Source organism: Fistularia commersonii, chromosome 21 (assembly GCF_037954325.1).
Source record: "Fistularia commersonii isolate RoL2024-O1a breed Wild chromosome 21, RoL_Fcom_v1.0, whole genome shotgun sequence".
Taxonomy (NCBI): domain Eukaryota; kingdom Metazoa; phylum Chordata; class Actinopteri; order Syngnathiformes; family Fistulariidae; genus Fistularia; species Fistularia commersonii.
The window spans coordinates 2,494,733-2,518,470 of NC_141304.1; the positions used below are offsets into that span (position 1 = coordinate 2,494,733).

At 50.9% G+C, this 23,738-nt stretch overlaps 4 protein-coding genes across 6 annotated transcripts; 1 reads left to right on the forward strand and 3 right to left on the reverse strand.

The window, feature by feature from the left end:
- Window positions 1-1,350: 1,350 nt before the first annotated feature.
- Window positions 1,351-7,829, reverse strand: eefsec (eukaryotic elongation factor, selenocysteine-tRNA-specific). Its single transcript, XM_086168185.1, has 7 exons — window positions 7,395-7,829; window positions 6,156-6,363; window positions 5,985-6,081; window positions 5,751-5,915; window positions 3,913-4,548; window positions 2,514-2,670; window positions 1,351-1,755 (listed from the first exon to the last, which is right to left on the reverse strand). The coding sequence occupies exons 1-7, from the start codon at window positions 7,696-7,698 to the stop codon at window positions 1,568-1,570; spliced, it is 1,755 nt and encodes a 584-aa protein (XP_086024311.1). The 5' UTR covers window positions 7,699-7,829; the 3' UTR covers window positions 1,351-1,567.
- Window positions 7,830-8,321: 492 nt separating this feature from the next.
- On the forward strand, window positions 8,322-13,481 carry ruvbl1 (RuvB-like AAA ATPase 1). The gene is made up of 10 exons (XM_086167934.1): window positions 8,322-8,594; window positions 9,611-9,697; window positions 9,783-9,915; window positions 10,777-10,928; window positions 11,018-11,107; window positions 11,239-11,388; window positions 11,463-11,526; window positions 11,611-11,809; window positions 12,898-13,092; window positions 13,161-13,481. Exons 1-10 carry the CDS (start codon window positions 8,454-8,456, stop codon window positions 13,318-13,320), a joined length of 1,371 nt encoding a protein of 456 aa, XP_086024060.1. The 5' UTR covers window positions 8,322-8,453; the 3' UTR covers window positions 13,321-13,481.
- Window positions 13,482-13,491: 10 nt separating this feature from the next.
- mustn1a (musculoskeletal, embryonic nuclear protein 1a) lies at window positions 13,492-14,244 on the reverse strand. The gene is made up of 3 exons (XM_086167936.1): window positions 14,099-14,244; window positions 13,900-14,026; window positions 13,492-13,736 (listed from the first exon to the last, which is right to left on the reverse strand). Exons 1-3 carry the CDS (start codon window positions 14,105-14,107, stop codon window positions 13,648-13,650), a joined length of 225 nt encoding a protein of 74 aa, XP_086024062.1. The 5' UTR covers window positions 14,108-14,244; the 3' UTR covers window positions 13,492-13,647.
- Window positions 14,245-14,527: 283 nt separating this feature from the next.
- rft1 (RFT1 homolog) lies at window positions 14,528-23,065 on the reverse strand. 3 transcript variants are annotated; one of them, XM_086167931.1, is made up of 10 exons: window positions 22,866-23,065; window positions 22,695-22,780; window positions 20,680-20,802; window positions 16,403-16,694; window positions 16,198-16,335; window positions 15,860-16,120; window positions 15,637-15,781; window positions 15,443-15,548; window positions 15,128-15,377; window positions 14,734-15,045 (listed from the first exon to the last, which is right to left on the reverse strand). In XM_086167931.1, the coding sequence occupies exons 1-10, from the start codon at window positions 22,926-22,928 to the stop codon at window positions 14,881-14,883; spliced, it is 1,629 nt and encodes a 542-aa protein (XP_086024057.1). In that variant the 5' UTR covers window positions 22,929-23,065; the 3' UTR covers window positions 14,734-14,880. The 3 variants fall into 3 exon arrangements, with proteins under 3 accessions (XP_086024058.1, XP_086024059.1, XP_086024057.1); XM_086167933.1 differs by lacking the exon at window positions 16,198-16,335 and having other exon boundaries at window positions 14,700-15,045; window positions 15,860-16,160; XM_086167932.1 differs by lacking the exon at window positions 16,198-16,335 and having other exon boundaries at window positions 14,528-15,045; window positions 15,128-15,548; window positions 15,860-16,160.
- Between the last annotated feature and the right edge of the window lie 673 nt (window positions 23,066-23,738).

Here is a 23,738-nt window from a genome sequence, read left to right on the forward strand (position 1 = left end):
TCCCTTCTTGCCCTCCTGCTTTGGCTTGTCAATCATCTATTCACACACACACACACACAGACCACAGGTTTGTTTCATCTTGGGAAGAAATGCATCCCGTCATCTCCGCTCATCAACGCTGGCGTGTTATTTTATATACATTAAATAGAAACACAGAGCACAGAAAGCAGTGACGTAATCAGTAGCATCCCAGCGCTAGCGGCGCTAACACTTATTCATGGCACCTGTCCTTCAACTGGCTCCTGTGTGTGTGTGTGTGTGTGTGATTAACTGAAGTGAGAACAGTCTTGCATTAGAACCAGATCAAACCTCCTCCCCCAAGTGTTAGCGTGTCTCCCACACACACACACATACACACACAGGAGCCAGTTGAAGGACAGGGGCCATTAATAAGTGTTAGCACCGCTAACACACAGACACACACTCAGCTGGATAAGCTAGCGCGTGAAAGAAAGGAAGAAAAAGAGGATGTAAAAATGACCCTCCTCCGTCTCCTCGCCCGGCTTCCTGTTCATGACACGTTTCGGATATCAAAATAAGAGCTTTTACCAAAAAAAAAAAAAAAAAAAAAAAAAAAAAAGTTCATTCACAGCAAAAAGCCCAGAGCGTCGATCATGACATCATTTCCTGTTTGTCAAAAGGGACGAAACGTCGAATCAAAGCCGGAGGAGTGGGAACACACTGGAGACACACAGGAGGATAAAGCCACACACACACACACACACAGACACACACACACACGTCTGGTTTTCTATAAGAGGAATGAGAGGAGATAAGACTAAAAGGACTGTCACTCAGAGGAACAAACCTCCCAGTGTCCCCCCCCCCCGCCCTCACTCCCCCCCCCCCCGAACCCGGCCTCCCGCCTCAGATTCCCGCCGAGATAGGCCGGCTGTTCGCCGAGACCGCTTTGCTGACATCAGCGTCGGCGTACATCCTGCTCCGGCCCCTCGGAGTATTTTCCTGCGGTTTGTACGAGGAAACCCGGGAACCCCTGTCTCCCCCCCCCCCACAACCACCTGTCCGTCTTTACTTATCAATAAATAAGCGGTTAGCTACGTTTCCTTGTGTTTAGCGTGTTTCCACCGGGGGTTGCAGTACCGACATCTGCCTGAGGGGGGCGCTGTTGGTATTATGAAAGGAAAAACTGCTGTTCAAATAAATCCAGATTACACACACACACACACACATATATGTGCAATAGCTTCATTGGGTTTAGCGGTGATGTTAGCATCCGTCGCGGCATGGATTGCAGAAAAATTCCTGGATTCTGGAGGGAAAAAAAAAAAAAAAAAAAAAAGAAAATCGTGATCCCTCACGCTCGAGTTCGGACAGAGCAAAGCACACGGATCCGATTTTTGTTTTTATTTGGTGACCCAGGGTCTCTGCAGGAAAAACACCGCAATGAGGAGGCGCCGAGAAATAGAAAAACTTTTACACCGGGAGGGGGGCGGAGCCTCTGGGCGTTTTAGCAAGATGCTAATCCCTTTGACCCCCTGAGTGTGCGGGAGAAGTCCACCGGTGAAGTTTTAGGGGTTCTGTCGACGCTCCCGACCCGGCGGGAGGGTCACATCTGGACCATCTTTTTCTGGGGGTCGAAAACATAGCGCTTAAAATGCAAGTGGATGCCGACGGGCTGCGAGTCGGCTCGGGGTTCCTCCTCGGCAACGGCGGCTTCGTCTTTGTTGCCGCGGCCCTTTTTCTTAGAAGAAGACGACGACGACAACAGCTGCTTGGTGGCGGGGAGGAGACCCTCTGGAAGAGAGAAGCCCAAGAGGGCCCACGGGTGAAAGCGGGAAAACGCCCTTCCAACGCCGACATTCGTTCGTACGAAGAAGACGGAGCTCCGCGCTCGTCTTCCTCGTTTACCTCCCGGAGGTTTTCCGCGCCGCCTGTCTGGCCTCACGCAGCCTGGCGCCGGCGGCCTCCTTGTTTTGTTCCGCCAGTGCGCGTGTTATGCTTTGCGAGGGCGGCAGATATTCCGTCCTATCTCCCATCGCGCCTTCATTCAGAAAGACACGGCGCGCGTTTGGGAGTCGCAGCGTGCATATTTAAGACACGACTCTGTGTTTTGGATGTTTAAACGTTTGTATCACGGGTATTTGCGCGCCGACCCGGATTAACCTGACGTACTCGTCCGGAGTCGCGAGAGACGGAACAGAAAAACTCCCCCTCCCCGAAGTAATCGCATTACAAATACTGAATTAGCGGGCCGGCGCTGGGGAACGGCCGACCCCTGCGCGTCCGGCGCCGAGGATGTCGGTGAAGGCGAGGCTCTCTTTCTAGATGTTTTTGTTTTCTCTCCCCCTGCTGGTGCAGCTTGGGGAAGGGGGGGGGGGGGGGGGGGGGGGTGCAGAAGGTAAAATAAATACGGGGCAGACTTCCCCCGGAACCCGGGGCCGTCCCCGGAGGAATGCGGGGAATGCGGGCCGGGGATGTCGGGCTTCCACTCTCGCCACATCCTGGAAGCGGCGCGGGGACGAAGGGGGGAACGGACGGGGCGGGCGGCTTACCTCGGAGGCGAATCTTGAACTTCCCGCTCTGCCCGAACCCGCCCTCGATGACGCCGTCTTCGCCGGTGGACAGCGTGACCTTCAACCCCACGAAGGCCTGCAGGTTGGTCTCCTTCTTGAAGAGGTTGCGGCCAATCACGGTGTAGTCGTCGGTCACCTGACCAGAAATTAAAAAAAAAAAAAAAGCTTTTTTTTTTTTTTAGATTTACCGACTTCCCCCTCCCTGCTCGGTGTTTTTTTTTCTCCCTCGCAAGGATCTCCATGACTTCACTGGAGGGAGAACAGCTCCTCCTCTGTCCGGCGCCCCGGTCGGCCCACGCCGCTCGCATTCTTGGCGTCCGGCCGCCAGGCTGTCTGACACTCTCCCTTTCGTTCCTCTTGCACATTATACGCTATATTTGTTTGTGTTCATCGGCGAGTCCATCCAACCCGCCGCTAATCTGATAACAGGAGGGCACCGCTCTGTCTCCGGCCCCTCCGCCGCCACCAGCTCTTCCTCTTCCTTCTGCATAACCCTCATTCATGGGTGAACATTTGACCCCGCCGCCCCCGCGAGCGTGACTGATGCGCTGATAAAAAACATACAGTTGCCTTAAAAGTCCCGCCGACCGTGAGGATTGCGGCCGGGCGAGTCGTCGCGGCGGTTGTTGTTTTTTTTTTTTTGTCAAAAAAAAAAAAAAAAAAGTGGGCGCTCCGGTTCTCGTGACCCCGCTGTGACCCCGAGGTGCGAGCAGCAGTTAGCCGCCCTGCACACTTGACCCCGGTGACCCCGGCGTGCGCGGGGGGGGGGGGGGGGGGGTGAACCGACGCTACTCATGCTAACCCTGTTTAAAGCTCTGCGTGTTAGCCTTCGCCGCGGGTGCAAGAATCCCTTTCAAAAAGGGGGCGGAGCTACACAAGAGCCAAACAGGAAGTGCTGATCGTAAAAACACGCGTCGGGAATCAACCGAGAACGGTTGCATGAGCGCATCCGTGCACGGATCCCCCCCCCTCCCCCCTTCTAAAGTGTTTTCAAACATCCAGTTTCTCTGGTTCCCGCCATGCGTGGCAATAAAAACAATACTAATAAAAATATTCAATGGCGGCCATGACGGCGTGCGATAACATCGACAGGGAGAGTCATGTGGGTATTCCTGGGGCGCTCAGGTGTGTCCAAACAGCGCCGGTCCCCGACAGCTAGACGGCCTCGCTGGCGTCGGCCGGCCACCCACGTGCGCCGCCTCGCCACAACAAGTCGCCGTGGCCGAGGGCGGCGCGCTTGTTTGCGAGCGTACGTCTTTTTTTTTTGTTGTTGTTTTACAGCCTCACAATGGAGGCTCTGTCTGAGGGCGCCGCCGAGGGGGGTGAAGGGGAGGTCAGCGCGCGGGGAGACGGGGAGAAAGAAGCGGAATCGACTCACCCTCTCCACCTGCCCCTCCCGCTGTTTGGTCTTGTAGATGCGCAGCCGCGGCAGCGAGGTTTCCCCGTAAGCTTTGTCCTCGAAGCCGTGAAGCAGGCGGCCCTGGAAGGCCAGCCGGCAGGCGTTGGCGTGGACGTCGGCGTCCAGCTTGGAGCCGATCACGAGGCAGAGCGCCGGGCACGTGACCGGCCGCTCGAACTCCAGCAGGGCCCACTGCTCCGGGTCGGGCCGGCGGCGTCGCTCGCCCTCGCCGGCCACGTAGACGTCCTGGTGGAAGTACTCCCGGTCGAGGTCGAAGGCCGTGTCCAGCGGAGGGGGCTCCGCGTCCGGCGGCGGCTCGGCGGCGCCCCCCGGCGGCGGCGGCAGGCCGAAGAAGGTGACCCTCGCCATGACGGTCTCGTGTCCCAGCGTGACGTGGAACTTGGCGCGGGTGGCGAGCGCGCCCTTGAAGTAGCCGATCTTCCTGACGGAGATCACGGCGGCGTGGAGGGTGCGCAGCGAGCCCGGCGTGCACGCCAGGCCGCGCTCCAGCAGCCTGGGGTCGAACTGGGTCACGCACACGCCCACGCGGTCGCCCTGCATGGCGCCCGGCACCGGCCTCCGGAACATCTGCACCGACTTCACCTTCTTGGTCACCTGCGGGCCGAGGAGAGCGGCAGATACGGGATGAGCGACGCAGAAAGCTGTCCAACCCGCCATCCCATAATATACCCCAGCTCTGAAGGTGGAACACCTAGATGTAGGGAGGAAAAAGCCAGCTGGTGGGTCTCATTCTGGTGGTTCAGAGGTTATTCAGGGTTCCTCAGGGATATTGGGGGCTCTTGAGCGATGCTAACGGTTCTTGATGGTTGCTAACGGTTCTTGGGGGTTCCTCGGAGTTCCCCAGGGTTCTTCAGCGTTCCTCAGAGTTCTTCAGGGTTCCGGCGGGTTCCTGAACTTCAGAGTTCCTCACGGTGCTTGAGGCTTCCTAAGGATTCATTAGGATTCTTTGGGGTTCCTCAGGGTTCTTCAGGGTTCCAAAGGGTTCTTGAGGGTTGCTAACGGTTCTTAGGGGTTCCTTAGTGTTCCTATGAATTCCTCGGAGTTCTTCAGGATTCCTCAGGGCTCTTCGGGATTCCCCGGGGTACTTGAGGGTTCACCAGGTTTCTTTGGCCTTCCAAAGGCTTCCTTGATGTTCTTCAAAGTTCTTCGGGGTCCCGAAAGGTTCTTCAGGATTCCTCAGAGTTCTTCAGGGTTCCTGGGGGTTCTGGAACTTCAGAGTTCCTCAGGGCGCTTGAGGCTTCCTAAGGATTCATTAGGGTTCTTTGGGGCTCCTCAGGGTTGCTACCGGTTCTTAGGGGTTCCTTACTGTTCCTATGAATACCTTGGAGTTCTTCAGGATTCCTCAGAACTCCTTGAGGGTTCTTCAGGGTTCATCAGGTTTCTTTGGACTTCCAAAGGCTTCCTTGATGTTCTTCAAAGTTCTTCAGGGTCCCTAAGGGTTCTTCAGGATTCCTCAGAGTTCTTAAGGGTTCCTTAGTGTTCTTCAGGGTTCTTCTGGAGTTTTTTTAGTTTCAACGGACTCCTTTGGGTTCCCGATGATTCCTCTGGGTTCTTGAGGGTCTCCTCGGTCTTCATAGGTTCTGGTGGTTGACTTCGGCAGCATCCGTGCCGCTTCGCAAACATCTGCTGCCCCCCAGTGGTGAAAGTGAGAACTGCAGCCGGCAGCAGGCGGTTCGCATCTGGTCCGGGTTACCGGACTTCCGGCGTCGCCCGTCGTCCCCGGAGACCCTCCCTCCTCTCCCGGCGCCCGCCCGGCTCCCGAACCCCACCGCCACGCCCTTCAGGATCGGCCTCACCTTCAGCGCCGGGATCTCCAGGGTGTCGTTGATGGCCAGCGACCCCTGGAGGACGGTGCCGGTGAGGACCGTCCCCTGGCCGCGGATGGAGAAGCAGTGGTCCACGGCCATGAGCAGGTCTCCCCCGGGGTCCCTCTTGGGGAGATACGTCTGCTTCTTCAGCAGCTGCGACGGGGAGCGAGAGGTCAAGGGGTGGGAGGGGTGCTCACATGTTCTTGCACTTCTGGACCTCACCTCGATTAACTCCTGCACTCCCTGGGGTTCCTCGGTGTCGGGCGCCTCGGGGCCGCCGGGCTTCGCCGCCACGGCGATCACCGGGCAGTCCTTGAATCTGCCCGACGAAAAAAAAGGCCGGTTAAAAATTGGAAACGGCCGATGATAGAAGTGCGTAATTCCCGCGCCTACCTGGTGTTCTCCAGCGTCTTGTGCAGCCTCTTGGTCATCTTCTCCACGGCGCCGCGTCTCTTGTCGGCCGGCAGCAGGTCGATCTTGTTCAGCACCACCACCATGCGGGGGCAGGTCAGCTCGCCGATCAGCAGGCACTCGGCCGTCTGGGTCTGCACGCCCTTCACCACGTCCACCACCAGCATCATGAGGTCAATGATCTGCGCCCCTGGAGGAGGGGGAAGCGACGGAGGGGGTTCAGACCTTCTCGGCGGGGACGGGAGGGGGACGGAGACCCCCAAGAACAACAGAACGAGGGGGGGATGAGGGGAGGGGTGGGTCGAAGCGCCGCCGAAGGCCGGAGGGCTGAAATCGGAGCCGCGGCTCACCGGGGGTCGTATTTCCTCCCCCTGCATTGGCAGCCTCTCTTTCCTGTGCTCGCCGCTTTACTCTTCTTCCACTTGGCTCGCGCTCCTTCCTGAACTCTCCCCACTCGGGACACGAGGGGAAGTCCGTACCCCCCCTCCGACTTTAATTGAGTATGTCCGTTACACGGCGCCGCAGCTACCAGAATTCCCCGCTGCATATGAGAAAAACGGCGGATCTGCTGGATGAGGGGCCGGCGGCGAGTTCTTCTCGCTGTGAAACAGCGAAACCGGGGGTCCGGCGTTGGCGACACGCGGCTCCCATCTGCGTTTGGGAAGTCGGGGATGGGAGCGACCTTCTCGAAGGTCAGTACCTTGTGTGAGCGAGAGAGCGACGAGCATTTGTTGATCGAAAATAACGCAGGCACAGGAGAGATCTCCTTCGCGCTTGTTTGATTTGTTTACTCAGCTCAACTCAACCGTTTCGGAAAAATCCCATGACGAAATGCTGTTTCTGCCTTCCTGTGTGGAGTCTCCATGATTTCCCCAATCTAGAAACATGCCAGGTTCTTCAGAGACCCTACAATGTCCAGACATCTGATTGAGAAGGTGAACGGTTGTACGTCCCTATATGCCCAATCGCCCAATGACCCCAACGCTCGATAGATCGATCGATATAGATGCTGCTCCCGCGTTTGCACGAGAAGGACGTGCCCGGGTTAATTCATTCAAACATACTGAGAGGTACAAATGTCAGAAAAGCGCCTTTGCACGTTGAGACCTCCACCTCTGCGAGTAGATCACGTGATGGAAACATCTGTCGTCACTTGGTAAAGTTTGTGCTGCGTTGCAAAACTCGACTGCAAAGAAATAAACTGTAAAAAAAAACCCTCACCTCCGATGATGGTGCGGATCAGCGAGGCGTGTCCCGGACAGTCCACCAGGGTGACCTGCAGGCTGTCGAAGCGCTGCGGGCCGCCGGCCTCCCGCAGGTGGTCGGGCAGCTCCACCGCGAAGGAGGAGAAGCCCAGATCCAGCGTGATGCCCCTCTCCCGGGACTGCGGGTTCTTGTCAAAGGCGGCCGTGGAGGCCGTGCTGCTCAGCGCCCTGGCCAGCGACGTTTTGCCGCTGTCGACGTGCCCCAGAACCCCGACATTGAAGTTTAAGATTCTGGTCCCGCTGATTTCCCCGTCCGACATTGTGTTTTCCTTTCCTGCACCTTGGACTCCGCGTCAGCGCAAACCGAACCGTACTGCTCCCCTTCCCTCCACCCCCTAAAAAAAAAATCAAACCAGCATCCTTTTGTGAAAAATAAAAACTATTAAAAGCAACAACCACTTTCTCCAAAACAAACAAGTCCGGCGTGTTTGTGAATGACTTGTTATGTATTTACTTCCGCCCGGAACCATCCGCTTCCGTGTGCGTCGCGTCGAGACGCAACAGGCGAAATGTAATTTCCAGCGCTTGACAGAGAAAAATAAACGATTCAAATGGAATAAAAATGTAATTAAGTGGTTGCGGTCAAGTAAAAAGCGGGAGAGATTAGAAACAACCCGCACTGCTTGTTTTAAATCACGCGTTCACCGGAGGCTAATTTTTACTAACGCTCACGAATGTTGCAAGTTTCACTACGACCGTTATTCTGAAGCACAACCGGAAACGAGCGAGCTCGCGGGCTCGTCGTTTTCGGATGATTGACAGTCGTGTTAGCCAATCGAGGGGACAGCACGAGACAGAACTATCCAATAGTCGGACTGAGCGGCTAGAAGAGGCGGTGCTTATGTGCGTCACTTCCGGCGGGGTTCCCTGGTAACCCACATGGAAACAGAGGTCCTTGTGTTTTGAGCTCCGGCGCCGATCGCGGCGGTAGGAAGTCCCCGCGGACCCAGAGGCTTCATCTTCACTCTAAAATTCATATTCGAAAGAAATTTACGCTTCAGTTTCGTGCGCAAACATGAAGATCGAGGAGGTAAAAAGCACCACGAAGACCCAGAGGATCGCCTCCCACAGCCATGTCAAAGGACTCGGCTTGGACGAGGCCGGCAACGCCAAGCAGACGGCGTGCGGTCTGGTCGGCCAGGAAGCCGCCCGGGAGGTAATAACGCGACGGCTTTGCGTGAATTCTACCAAAGCTTTTCACCTCTTAACGGGCCTGCTATGAATTTCCCCAAGCATAAAGTCATGCTAGCCGCGGCTAATTCGAACCGGTAAGCTAGCTTCGTTAGCACCGAGGTGTTTCCGTTTGACTGACAGCAGCGGAGCCGCGTTGCTTTTGCACGGAATATTTGTAATATTTTCAATGTGTGTACGTTATAAGCTGCATAAAACACATATCTGGGCAGTTATGTTTGCAGATGACTTAGTAGAAGGTGGATGGTTTAGTTGCAGCAAGACAGAATACATGTGTGTGAATGAGAAGGACCCAGGTAGTGGAAATGAAGGTGGAGAAGTTTGAGTACAGGTTGTCAACAAACAACAACAACAATAAAAACAACAATAGCACATGTTAGATGTTCTGGACTGATTTAGAAGGTTTAGGACATGGAAAGGTGACGATCTGGGTAGAAGGATGCTGAGGGAGGGAGATGAGAATACAAACAAAATGTCCACCTTTCGAGGGACTTCTCTCTGACTGTGTTTAATCTTTTAAACTCAAAATCACATTGACTTTTTCCACCAAATAAAGTGAGGCGGCCAAGAGAGTCTACTGTCAAAATGTGGAGCGGCTCTTCTTTTGTGACATCACACCTTACCTGTGACATCACACCTTCCATGCCGATTCCTCTCCTCTACTCTTTTAATATTCAATACTAATAATATAAGAATAAGAACACCTTTATTTACCCCGAAGGAAATTGTTGTGCCAGAGTTTCAAGTAAAACACAACAACAATAAATAATAGTAGGAAATTGTATAAACAGTATAAAAAAGGGGAGGGAGAATAAGAGATACAAATAAAACCATAAAATTCACCTATAAAATTCTACAATAATCCACCTTATAGAACAGACAGTATTCAGCCCACACTCCAGTAGTGCTTGGAATATTAGTCCAAGGGTTATTTGGCCCGTTGGACAACAGATATTTACATCTCGTTTCTGTCTCCCCCAGGCCTGCGGCATAATCGTGGAACTGATCCGCTCAAAGAAGATGGCGGGGAGGGCCGTGCTGCTGGCGGGGCCCCCCGGCACAGGAAAGGTGACAACAAGACGGCTCCTCCCGCTGGTGTTTACAATTCCACTTGACCTTCCCTAACACCCCCCCAACCCCCCTTTTTGCTCAGACCGCCCTCGCCCTGGCCGTGGCCCAGGAACTCGGCAATAAGGTGCCTTTCTGCCCCATGGTCGGCAGCGAGGTCTACTCCTCGGAGATCAAAAAGACGGAGGTGCTGATGGAGAATTTCCGGAGGGCTATCGGTGAGTTTTTTTTTTTCCCCCCTCTCGCTTAGCTGCAGGTAACACCGCGACCGCCATCGGAGTCGCTTCACGCTTCGTTTACTCCCCGTGTAACTGACCCCAGAGGATTCTGGACGGGTCGCCTCCCGGTGCCGATCACACTCAGAGGCTGGGCTGGATGTTAGCGGCAGATCTATGCTAGTAATGCTGAGGCGGGAGGGGGTGCTGACGCTAGCTGTCACAGCGACAGGAAATGGGGCTTAGTTAGCAGGAGGGGTGGTCCCTTTGAACCCGATCTACAGGTTGGGTGGGGGTGGGGGGGGTGAGGCTGTCATCGCCACGGTAATAAGAAGCGCCGCGATGCGATCGCCGGCTGCAGTGGGGTGGGGGCACACACGTGCACGTCCCGGCTGGAATGACACGCAGCGATCTGGAGCTAGCATGAAAGATTCTGTTCTCACCCGTGTGTGTGTGTGTGTGTGCGTGTGTGTGTGTGTGTGTGTGCGTCCTTCGCTGTGTCCAAACCCCAGTGCGAGAGGTAGGGATTGAGGCGGCGGGGTCACGCGACCAACTTGCTCGCCATGGCAAAGGCGGATATATTGGATCGCATGTTTCTTTTTTTCTCTTTCTAAGACCTTAAAACAGTTAAGACAATTTATATTTCATTGTATTTCTTATTCTCCCTCCTTCCTACTATTATCTATTACTGTTATGTTTTTGCTTGAAACTCTGGCACAACAATTTCCTTCGGGATAAATAAAGTTGTTCTCATTTTTCCAGAATCTAAGAATTTTCCTGCAATTGATGCTAAACCTACCCATTCTAAGGAAGCTATTGTATATATCTGTGTGTGTGTGTGTGTGTGTGTGTGTGATGCCCCAGGACTGCGCATCAAGGAAACCAAGGAGGTCTACGAGGGGGAGGTGACAGAACTGACCCCCTGTGAGACGGAGAACCCCATGGGAGGCTACGGGAAAACCATCAGCCACGTCATCATCGGCCTGAAGACGGGAAAAGGAACCAAACAGCTGAAGGTCAGACCCGCTAACTTCCGGGACCAGAACTCGCAGTGGACATAAAGGTCCGGTGTGGGTTCTTCTTGACTCCTCTGTCTGTCCTCCAGTTGGACCCCAGCATCTACGAGAGTCTCCAGAAGGAGCGCGTGGAGGTCGGGGACGTCATCTACATCGAGGCCAACAGCGGAGCCGTCAAGGTATCGCGCACGCAAGTTAACAGTCCTGAAAATGGTTAGCGTTAGCGCTAATCTTCTCAGCGAGTGCGCTACTTGAAGATCCAGGTCTGCACAAGGTTCTGACCTCCCCGCGCACCCCTTCGTCCCCTTAGAGACAAGGCCGCTGCGACACCTTCGCCACCGAGTTCGACCTGGAGGCGGAGGAGTACGTGCCGCTGCCGAAAGGCGACGTTCACAAGAAGAAGGAGATCGTCCAGGACGTCACGCTGCACGACCTGGACGTGGCCAACGCGCGGCCGCAGGTACCTCCCCCCTCCTGGAGCGTCCGCTCAGGGGTCGGACGTGCTCTTTGACGGTCGCTTGTGGTTTGTCTCAGGGAGGCCAGGACATCCTTTCTATGATGGGACAGCTGATGAAGCCCAAGAAGACGGAGATCACAGGTAGAGGTCGTACCATCCCGATGGCGAGACCCCGCAACCGCCGCCGCCGCGGCTCACCGGTCCCCCTCCGCTTCGTTTCTCCAGATAAACTTCGAGCCGAGATCAACAAGGTGGTGAACCGGTACATCGACCAGGGCGTGGCCGAGCTGGTGCCCGGCGTGCTCTTCGTGGACGAGGTGCACATGCTGGACATCGAGTGCTTCACCTACCTCCATCGGGCGCTGGAGAGCTCCATCGCCCCCATCGTCGTCTTCGCCTCCAACAGGGGGAACTGTTTGATCAGGTGGGAGAACTTAAAGCGAACCACGCGGTAGCCTAACCCGTTCGTCGGCTTGGGTTCTCCGTCTCAACCTTCCTGTACTCTTTCCCTCCATCCATAAACCTCCTCTCTAGTCTCCCGTTCCTCCAACCTCAGCATCCTTCAACCCCAGATCTTCTCCATCCTTCCTCTGTCCAGGACATCTAATGTTTCGTCCCTCCGATGGACTCTTTTATGATCCTTTCCATTCTCCTCACTCCCAAAGAGGACCCTCCACAACTTCACCTCCGCCTTCTGTCTTCTCCTCAGTGTCTCCAATCCAGACACCATGACTGGTCTCACCCCCGTCTTCTACCCCTTACCATCACACTCTGTCACAGCTGACTCTTTTCTCCATTCATTCCAACCTGCTTGCACATTTCTCCGCTCCTATCCATTATTCTGGACTGTTAAAATCTTCTCCATGCCCTGTAGCGTCACCATTTCACTTGGGTTCATCTACATGTATTCTATTTTACTCTATCTAACTTCCATACCTCTAGATGTTCCTCCACCTGCTTCACGACAAATCACAATGTCATCTGCAAACATCATGGCCCAGTGCGGGTCCTGTCTAATCTCATCTGTCAGCCTGTCAGTCACCAATGCAAGCTAGAAGGGGCTCAGAGGTGACCCCTGATGAAGTCCCACCTCCATCTTCGACTTCTGTCACACCTACAGCACACCTCAACACTGTGTTAAGGCATACATGTCCTGCACCTCACCGCACCACCATGTTAAGGCATACATGTCCTGCACCTCACCGCACCACCGTGTTAAGGCATACATGTCCTGCACCTGTCTAACATACTTCTCTGCGTCTGAACTGCAGTTCCTCTTGTCGTATGCTTTTCTGACCTTCTCTGTACTTCTAAATTGACATCCTCAAAGCAAATAACACAGTTGTAGTACTCGATCTTGGCATGAAAGCATGCTGAAAGCATTCAGATGCTCACCTCTGCCCTCAGACCATCTCCACTGCTCTCTCTCTCTCATAACGTCACCGACGGCCCACCAACAGCGGCGTCGGCAGTCACGATGAACAAACTGACCGCTCCTCTGTCGCACATCAGGGGAACGGAGGATATCAGCTCGCCGCACGGGATCCCGCTGGACCTCCTGGACAGGGTCATGATAATCCGCACCATGCTGTACACGCCGCAGGAGATGAAGCAGATCGTGAAGATCCGAGCGCAGACGGAGGGGATCAGCATCAGCGAGGAGGCGCTCACGCACCTCGCGGAGATCGGCACCAAGACCACCCTCAGGTAGGGAGACAACGGAGGTCCGCGTCCTCCTAACTGATGGTCCTGAAGCTAAATTGCCCTCCTCGCAGGTACGCCGTCCAGCTACTGACCCCCGCCAGCCTGCTGGGCCGGGTGCAGGGGAAAGAGACGGTGGAGCGCGAGCAGGTGGAGGAGATCAACGAGCTCTTCTACGACGCCAAATCGTCGGCGAAGATCCTCCAGGACCAGCACCACAAGTTCATGAAGTGAAGGGGGGCGGGCGTCTCCAGGGAGACCCAACAGCGTGAGAAACATGTTATCAGACAGATCCTAGTGTTTTTTTTCCTTTCCTTGCATCCACCACCCTTTATGTCAGTCACCTTTTTTTTTTTTTTTGTAAAGTTTTTTGCAATAAAAAGAATTTTGACTTTCTTTGTTCTGAGCTTTTATTTCCCCCGAACACACACACACACACACACCGCTAGGCTCATGAATAGTACAAAAGATTGATGAACGTATGTAAGAAGCTGAAGAACCAGAAGAAGGTCTTTTTGGAGGGATCGCACCTGCGAGCGGTGGCGGCGGCGTCGGTGGCGGCTACTTCCTGGCGGAGCGCGTGGTGAAGACGGTCTCGGCCCCGGATTTCAACCCGCTGAACACAGACGGGGCGACTTTGCCCACTTTCTCTGCGTGAAGGAAAGAAGAGGGGCGGCGTTACGTAATCTGGAGGTTGAGACGGTTTCCTTGCTTTATAAGGCGTGGAAACTTCAAGCGCCCGTGGGAGAAGAGCAGGAGGAATGAAGTCGGGGGGGGGTTTAGCTTGAGAAAAGAAAACCGCCGCTCGCTCACCGCACTCCTCCATCACCTCGAACGTCTTCCCCTTCGGCTTCCCGCCGGAGTCCAGCTTCCCCTTGGCCTCCACCAGGTCCTCGGCCCGGACCTCCGGACGCTCCTCCTGGTCGCCCGCCTTCTCCGGCTGGACGGGACGGAGAGACGGCGGCTGAGTCGGGGCTCGGAAAGGGGGTTCGCGGAAGACGGCGATCCTTACCTGCTGCATGGTGGCTGGTCGGCTCGGGTGGAAGATGTTCTGGACGCGGATGATCCTCTGCCCCAGTCTCTCCGGCCCATATATATATATATATATACACAAACACAAGGATCCTCCTGCGGACAATTAATTTGTTGTCCGCTTTTCAAGGCTCCTCCCGCTCGGAGGTTTGCTCCCCGTGGAGGAGAACGTGTTCCCGTCGGGAGGACGTCAGTGTTGTTTAACTTACAAGGAATGTTGCTTCCTCCTCCTCCTCCTCCTCCTCCTGCAGCTCATTTTCCATAATTGTACCGTTCCTCAGGCCCTCGGGGGCGTCCAGAGCAGACCGAGGACCAAAATGGAAGTGCAGCAGGTCTCCTGGTGATCCAGGGGTCTCATCAAGAGAACAAGAAGAACTGAAAGTGGGATTTTCTGAGACTGGAGATCACGTTTCTTTTTTGTTTCTTTATTGATTTACTTCAAAAAATAACAAAACATTGGCTCCTCTCACACACACACACACACACTTGTGGACGGCGTGCATGGAATGTGCAGCTTTCAACCCGCTTGTCAAGAGGACGCCATCCAAAAAGGCTAGCTCGCGCTTCTACCACGACAAGCCCCGCCTCCACCATATGAGTGTGTGTGTGTGTGTGTGTGTGTGTGTGATCTTCACATCTGATCCCATTGAAATTCTATGGTCAGTTCTCAGAGAGTCCCATGAGTCCTTCTACTTGCCGCCATGATGTCGTCTCCTCTTCCGGTTTACCGAAGCGCGGGAAAATGTGATGGCGTCCGCGTCTTCACGCCGTTTTCTTCCTGTACAGCGGCAGGAGCTGAGTCCTCATAAAGCCCACCAGCTTGGACTCGGTGAGAAGAACGGCCGCCAGCACGGCCAGCAGGCACGCCGCGCCCACGCCGACGTGAGCCAGGCGGCGCGGCCAGCCGCCGCCGCAGCAGAAAACCACCTGGGGGGGGGGGGGGGGAAATAAAAATCAGATTGTGAAACTCCAGCACACACGCGCTTCTTTAGCGCGTCTCCACGCCTACCTCGCTCGCCGTTGTCGTCGCGGCGCTGAGCGCCAGCGTGAGCAGCAATGTCGCCGAGGGCAACAGGCCCCGCAGCGGCCTCCATGGGCCGGGGCGGAAGTAGCGGTGGATGTAGAGCAGGCTGTGCGAGATGCGGAGCCCCATGTTCAGGCAGTTGGCCAGGATGAAGCCGGCGGCGCCGGCCCAGCGCGTCAGCAGGTAGGACAGGACGAGGAATGACAGCGAGAAGACCAGCATCACCAGGTTGTACCTGCGGGAGGACGGCGGGACGTTAGCGCGGCGTGAAGATCTGACATTTAACCGCGGCGGTCGCACCTGTCGACATCCTCCCGGCTCATGGCGGCGAACGCGAAACACTCGCTCACGCCGTTGACGGCCAGCAGGAGGACGTAGCAGCTGTAGCAGCGCAGCAGGGCGGGACCTGGGGAGCAGGAGAACCGAGGAGGTCACACGTTGCTTCTGAGGCGTTTGTCCACCTGTGTGTGTGTGTGTGTGTGTGTGTGTCCAACCTGCCCCGCTGCTCAGCAGAGCTCCTCCGTAGATGTCCAGCGCCAGGTGTGAGTAAGCGTAGCCAAACACGGTGATGACCAGCCCGACCACCACCACCAGCTTCAGCAAACACTCCAGCACTTCCGCCGCCATGCCGACGTCCTCCTGGAGACAAACATCTCAGCGCGGGACGCTCCCCACCTGCCCGATCACACACACACACACACACACACACACACACACCTGTTTCTGGCTCCTGACATCGCGGCCTCTTTCCAGCACCTTGGCGAAGAAGACGTAGAAGCTCTCCTCGATGGGGAGGAAGATGAAACGCGCCACCATGGAGCCCAGGTTGTTGACGATGTCGTAGACGCCTTGGTCCCCGAAGCTGAGGACGTTCAGGAAGGTCATGACGTAGCGTTCGCCCTCCGTCAGGATCTGCTTGAGGAAGGACTGCTTGAAGAAGCTCCAGGTGAGGCGGGCCAGCGTCCGATCCACCAGCGGCTGCGGGCGGACAGACGTGGGAGGATGAGCGCCGGAGAAGCTGGAGACGAGGAGAAGATCCGAGGAAATAAAATGACCTCTCCGCCGGCGCCGCTCCGGGGTAGAAGATCCCCGACGGTCCGCAGTGGAAACCCCGTCTCGGCGGCGTCTTTAGACGCCAAGAAGCGCAGGAAGTAAACGGCGTAGCAGAGCACCAGGACGCCGGTGTACACCAGCTGTGGAGAGCGGGGGATCTCAGGAGAACATTCGCGAGAGACGTCGGGAGCGGCGGGAGGTTCTCACGTGGGCGGCGGCGAAGATGTAGAGGCCCCACTCGCTGGCGCGCGCCACCAGCAGCACCGTCACCACGCACTTGGCGACCATCGCGAGGCTTTCGGCGAGAACCTTCAGCCGGACGAACATGTGCGCCTGGGCCAGGACCCAAAGCGGCTCCGCCAGCAGCTCCTGCACCGCCGCCGCCGCAAACAGCACCACCGCCGGGCCGTAGAAAGGCACCGCCGCCGGGTCCGGGGCCTCCAGGAGCCACAGCCACACGCACACCAGCAGGGCTCCCCAAAGCACACCGAGGGGCAACCTGGGCATGGATTGTTATTTCTTTAAAGATTCATAACACACGGGCGCCATTGTTTTGCTAGACCGCGGCTCTTTAATCTTTACACTGCGAGTGGCTTGGGAAAATAAATGATAAATATTTAATTGAAGTGTATTTCGTTTGTGTTGATTCCTTTTTTTAAACTTTTAGTTCTAAATTGGAAGATTATTATGATCTTGAAATATTAAATGAAATTATATTTATTATTTTTCGCCGCTCAAAATAACGTCACACCGAAGTCCCATAAACCAGGTAAAATAAATATTTATGAAGATATTTTGCAAATATTTATTTTTTATTGTTTATTGACACAGTGATTTTTTTCCCGATTTTATTTTTAAAATTCAAAAGCCCAAAGCTCAAAATGAGTTAATTACACAATTAAATTTAATTTTCTCTGTGATACTTTGTGAATTTCAGAAGCTACACACTTGTTTATACAAAGCGTAATGGTAATTAAAAGCAATTTATACAGTGATACCATTATTTTAGACCTCAAAAAGTAATTGCGGCTCCCAGTATTTTCTTTTCCGAGGAAACCGGGTCCAAATTGCTCTTTGGGGGTTACGGGTTGCCGACAACTGTGCTAGCCCAATGCTTGCTCGGTTGTTGACGTATGGAGGTTCCTCGTGTTCGATTGGCTTTCCGCTACCGTTAACTTCGACTTTCCGCTAATGTTAGCTTTGGCTTTCCGCTAGTGTTCGCTTTGCTTTCCGCTAGTGTTAGCTTGGCTTTCTGCTAGTGTTAGCTTGGCTTTCCGCTAGTGTTAGCTTGGCTTTCCGCTAATGTTAGCTTTGGCTTTCCGCTAGTGTTAGCTTGGCTTTCCGCTAGTGTTAGCTTGGCTTTCCGCTAGTGTTAACTTCGACTTTCCGCTAATGTTAGCTTAGGCTTTCCGCTAGTGTGAGCTTGGCTTTCTGCTAGTGTTAGCTTGGCTTTCTGCTAGTGTTAGCTTTGGCTTTCCGCTAGTGTTCGCTTGGCTTTCCGCTAGTGTTAGCTTGGCTTTCTACTAGTGTTAACTTCGACTTTCCGCTAGTGTTAGCTTTGGCTCGGTACGGGAAATACGCTAATAACGCCACATCGTACTGATTCTGGGTGCAATATCCAATATCCAGTACGCCGTAAGTTAAAATGAACGAGACTGAGCCAAGGTCAACCTTGTGACGTCACGACCCAGATGGCGCTGCGATAAACAACAATGGCGGCCTACGAGTAAAAAATTTTTAACAGTTATATCCAAACTAATATACGTTAAAAATGTTTTTTTTTTTTTTATTTTATGGAGCTGGTACAACCTTTACAACTCAAGGAGCCATTTGGAGCCGTTTCCCCACAGAAAAGAAAACACCGTGAGCCATACAACCCTTATGAAATTCAAAATGAATTAACTTGGCACATAACGTTTTTGTTTTTTCTTGTCAACAAAATGTTGCTTTTTTTTTTTTTAAATCAATGAAATTGCAGAGAAAACGAAATGACATTTCTGCATGCAACAAAACACACAAAAATATTTGAACATGTTTTTTTAAATGTTACAAGATGGCCATAATCTTCACATTTTAAATATTAACAAGCTAAAATAAAATACATTTTAATGAAATACTGGTTGATTATTTTCAAAAGCCATAGGGAGCTGCGGGTCGCCGACGCCTGAAATAGGATAATAATATCTCTTTAAAGCTTTCTGACCTTCCCCACACTCTTATAAACACTTTCTATTCTTTGAAACGTGTAGCGATTTTTACGACTTTATACTTATTTTGTTCATGAAAATAATTGCAATACAAAATTTATACTGTAAAATCCTGTGATGTCCGCAATACAATTTTATATTGCAGATTTTTTTGCAATTCCGCAAGATTTTGCAGTGATTAAATATCACAGAATATCACAAAATTACCACTTTTTTTGCACTTCTGTTACTTTGCACTGTCACAGAGGAAACCATCATGCTGCTATTATACCATACACAGTGGCCCCTTGAGATACAAATCACTTTCTATACAAATTTTTACAAAAATACGAAGTGCGATTCGGGCAAATTTCATCCTTGAAATACAAAAAAATGTAACAATATGAATACAAGAGTGAGAACATCAAAATTCGAAATTTGTACAAGCCTGAAATAATAGCGAAGCGCGAATGTGGTGTGTGTGTGAGCGATATTGCACGTGAATATACAGTGGCCCCTCGCTACTTTGCAGATTTTTTTTTTGTAATTTTGTTCTGATTCATCATTCTTAAGCGTTTTTTTTTTTGCAGTATTTGAATTTTTTTTCGTAATGATATTCTAGCCTAAGAAGAAGAAGAAAAAAAAAAACATAGAAAAATTAAACTAAAAATAATTTATAAGATAAATAAAACACAATATCTAAACAAAGATACCTAGCATCGCAAACTCTCGCTCCTACCGTTGTACCCAAGCGTGATCTCATTGGCTGAGTAGATCCGTACTCTGCATGCTATTGGCTGATTGAGCCTGTTGTTCCATTCCTCATGCTGATTGGTTCATGGAAAGAATCAGCTGATCCCCTTGTAGCATATAGTGTCCTGGTCCACTTTGCTGCCGTTCACGTAAGTGTGAATACTGTCTGAATAGCACAATATTTAGTTTGTGAAAGTTTTTTGCAACACCCCACGCTCTATGAAAAGTGTTAAGTGAACTTTATAAGAGTGTGGGAAGCGGCGATGGTGGGTTGATAACAGATTCGTAAAGGGTTGAGTGAACTTCTTCACGGTATCTGTAAATACCATCACAATGATCACGTTTGTACTTTGTGGAAATTCACTGTAATCGCAATGCATTCACAATATATACCATCCTAAAGCAAAAGGGCTACACAGCCTTCCTAAGGCATTACTATTATGTTGCATAATTTGCCAAATTAATCGGATCCGAAGAGTATGTGGGGCGGCAAGCGTTCGGTTGTGACGAATCAGGCCTCTTCTGGAAGAAAATGCCCCAAAGAACACTACATCAAGGAAAAAAAGCCTCGTAACCGCCATCTGCATTGGTCATATTACAACGCTAAAAGTTTACAATAACCGTGATTTTTCTTTTTGATGCCCCTTACATTATCATTATCCTTCTTTTTCAGGGTTTTTCCATATTAATATCCTTATTTTGTGAGTTTTGGTGGGGGATTTCTGTTATTTTGAATGGGGAAAATTCATTTAAGACACCCAAAAAAAAAAAAAAAAAAAAAATCAACATACAAACCCACTTCTGAAAAGAATTAAATCTGTATCTTAAGGAAAGACTTTACTGTTATAATATTTCTTACTGGCTTTTGCTGCAACTCTCAACCTGTATACTTCATACCTCATAGTTTAATATTCACCGTTTAATGTAACAGTGCACTTTACTGCTAATTTCCACTCCATTATTATGTTAATTTTATGTCGCAGTGGAATTGTGAGAAACGTCTTCTGGATTCCTCTGTATGTCCAGTACATGCGGAGAAATTAACGATACAGCTGACTTGTTTTTCATTCACTCATCTGCTCAGATACTACAGCTGTTACTCCTGCACTGATACCGCTGCAAATATTGTTGTTGTTTGCTGCCTGTTGCCACTTTTGCACATGTTTATACTGTTTATATATTGTCTACATAATGTTTAGTTGCAACTTGATAAAAAAGTCCGAACTGTTTATATATATATATATATATATATATATATATATATATATATATATATATATATGTATATATATATATAGTGTTATCCTGTTTATTTTTGTCATTGCTACTGTAACAGTTTCTGTTCTCATCCTTGTTGTTGTTTTGGTTGTCTATTTTTTTTCCAATCTGATGTCTATTCTTATCCTTGTTGTTCAATCTGCTGTCTTTATTTGTGGATGTGTTTTGCTATCTTTTAATCGTCTCTCTATTTAAATTTATTCCCGTTTATACTTAACTCTGTCTATTATTTATTTTTATCGTCTTGCGTCTCTTGCGCGGACTCACGTCAGCCACAGCAAGTTGATGATCTGCCTCCAGCTGCGGCCCCGGCCGGACCCCTCGCTCAGGCAGGCCCTGCGGAAGGCCTCCCGGGACAGGAACACCAGCGTGGAGTACAGGAGCGTGAGCCTGGAGAAGCATAAAATTAAAAAAAAAAAAATTAAAAAAAAAAAACCAACAACACAGGTGAGACCAGCAGGTCCAGGTGTGCCCGGACTTATCCAGTTAAAAACAAACAGAAAGATTTAAAATGATAATGATGACTAATGTGATATCTGTGGAATAAATAAAGAATCTATTTAACATTTGTTTTATTATTTCTAGTATTCACAAATATTTTGGTTACGTGTACAAGCCTTTAGCAAAAGAAGAATTTGATTCTCACTGCAGCTGCAGGAGAAGATTATTTTTCTTTACTATGAAGACCGCATGGAGGAAAAGGATTGAGGTTTTTTTTTTTCGTGCAACTTTTTTTTACTTTAGGAAAAATTTCACATTCATAAAAAAATGGACTAAGAGCAAACTGAACTTCACGGTCTTTCAACAAGAAATGTATGAATACAGCACCATTATAAATGGATTTCAAAACCCAAAGGCACCATGTCATGTCCGATACGTGTTATCTTTTTTTATTCTTGTTGTTGTCATTTTGGTTATCTATTCTTGCATCCACAATGCAAGAGTAGATAATCTTGCAAAAAAAAGGATGGAAAGGCTGTAGTGAACACCTTTTTCCAGAAAAAACAGGAACATAGGGTAACTTATAAGAGCGGAGGTAGGAGCACGCAGGTAGACTACATCTTGTATAGACGAGGTAACCTGAAAGACTGCAAAGTAGTTGTAGGTGAGAGTGTAGCCAGACAGCATAGGATGGTGGTTTGTAGGATGACTCTGGTGACAAGGAAGATCAAGAGGACAAAGGCAGAGCAGAGGACAAAGCGGTGGAAGCTGAAAAAAGGGAGAAGTGTTGTATCACTTTCAGAGAGGAGTTGAGAAAGGGTCTGGATGAGCTTCCAGATGATTGGACAACTACAGCTAGTGTTATCAGGGAGACAGGTAGGAGAGTACTTGGTGTGTCATCTGGAAGGAAAGTAGATAAGGAGACTTGGTGGTGGAATGAGGAAGTGCAGAAGTATATACAGAGAAAGAGGTTAGCAAAGAAGTTGGACACTGAGAGGACTGAAGAGAACAGACAGGAGTTCAGGGAAATACAATGTAAGGTAAAGATAGAGGTAGCGAAGGCAAAACAAAGGGCTTATGATGACTTGTATGCTCGGCTGGATAGTAAGGAGGGTGAGAATGATCTATACAGGTTGGAGAAACAGAGAGATAATGACGGAAAGGATGTACAACAGGTCCGGGTGATTAAGGATAGAGAGGGAAATGTATTGACAGATGCTAGAAGAGTGATGGGAAGATGGAAAGAGTACTTTGAAGAGCTGATGAATGTGGAAAATGAAAGAGAAGCAAGGGTCGAAGATGTGACTATTGTAGACCAAAAAGTAGCACGAATTAGAAGTGAGGAAGGCATTGAAGAGGATAAAGAGTGGAAAAGCAGTTGGTCCTGATGATATACCTGAGGAGGTGTGGAAGTGTCTAGGAGAGGCAGTGGTAGAGTTTCTGGATGGATTATTTAACAGGATCTTAGAGAGTGAAAAGATGCCTGGATAATGGAGACGAAGTGTGGTTGTGCCTATTTTAAATAATAAGGGGGGATGTGCAGAATTGTGGCAACTATAGAGGGATAAAGTTGATGAGCCATACAATGAAGTTATGGGAAAGAGTAGTGGAAACTAGACTGAGAGCAGAAGTCAGCATTTGTGAACAGCAGTATGGCTTCATGCCTAGGAAGTGTACTACAGATGCAGTATTTGCTTTGAGAATGCTAATAGAGAAGTACAGAGAAGACCAGACAGAGTTGATTGTGTTTTTGTAGACCTAGAAAAAACATATGACAGGGGGCAAGAGAGGAGCTCTAGTATTGTATGAGGAAATCTGGATTGGAATACACTGTATGTCACCTGACGTTGACGACCCCGATCAGCTCTCTGGACACAAACCGGAGGGTGAACGCGTTCAGCAGGAAGGTGAGCACCCGGAACGTCACCTGTGGGAGGAAATAAACACACACACACACACGGGTAAACAAATGACCTTTTAGGGCCAAGAGGTGAGGTGATGTATCCGCACACCTGTAGCAGGACATTGTAGGACGCCAGAGTGGACGCGTCCCGCAGCACGTCCTGGGAGCTCATCTTCACCACCCCGCCCCCCGAAGTAAATAGAAGTTATAAAATTATAACATCCCCAAGTTTCAGTTGTGGCGACGTCGAAGCGTAAAAAACCCGTGCGGAGGCGTAAAGACCCGGCGCCGGTAGGAAGTGTCCGGATTCAACTTTACTTCCGTATACACGATGCGCACGCAGGCTACGTGATGACGTTACATAGAGCGTCGGTTACTTGCGCTACGTGCGGTGACCACTAGGGGAAGCCATTGTCATTGAACTTGAAATAATCGGTTTAGTGCACGTTCTGGTACAAATATGCTATTTTAAAACGATCGGATTCAACAGCAAGTAGATCAGCTTAATTGATATTTATTTTGTTTATTGTTTTCTCATTAGATGCACTAAACAGATTTTTTTTCCCTTCTTGTTTATCTTTGGGCTGCTCCCTTCAGTGTTTTCTACAGCCATTCATCTGCTTCCATCCAACCCCCTCCTCTGGATACTTGCTGTCCTCTTTCCCTCCATCCAGAAACTTCCTTTCGACCTAAACCTTAGCATCCTTCTATCCAGATCTTCATCATCCTCTATCCATATCCAAACCATCTCCATCTAACTTTATCTCCAGTACCTCCATCATGTTGGACTCATTCCTGATCCTCTCCATCCTCCTAAATCCCAAAGAGGAACCTTAGCATCTTCATCCCACCCGACACTTTTCTCCACCTGCTCCGTCATGCTTGCGCACATTTTCCTCCGGACTGTTCACCCTCCGTGCTTCAACTCCTCCACCAACTTCATCTCCACCTCCTGTAACCTCGCCCTTCCACACAACTCCTT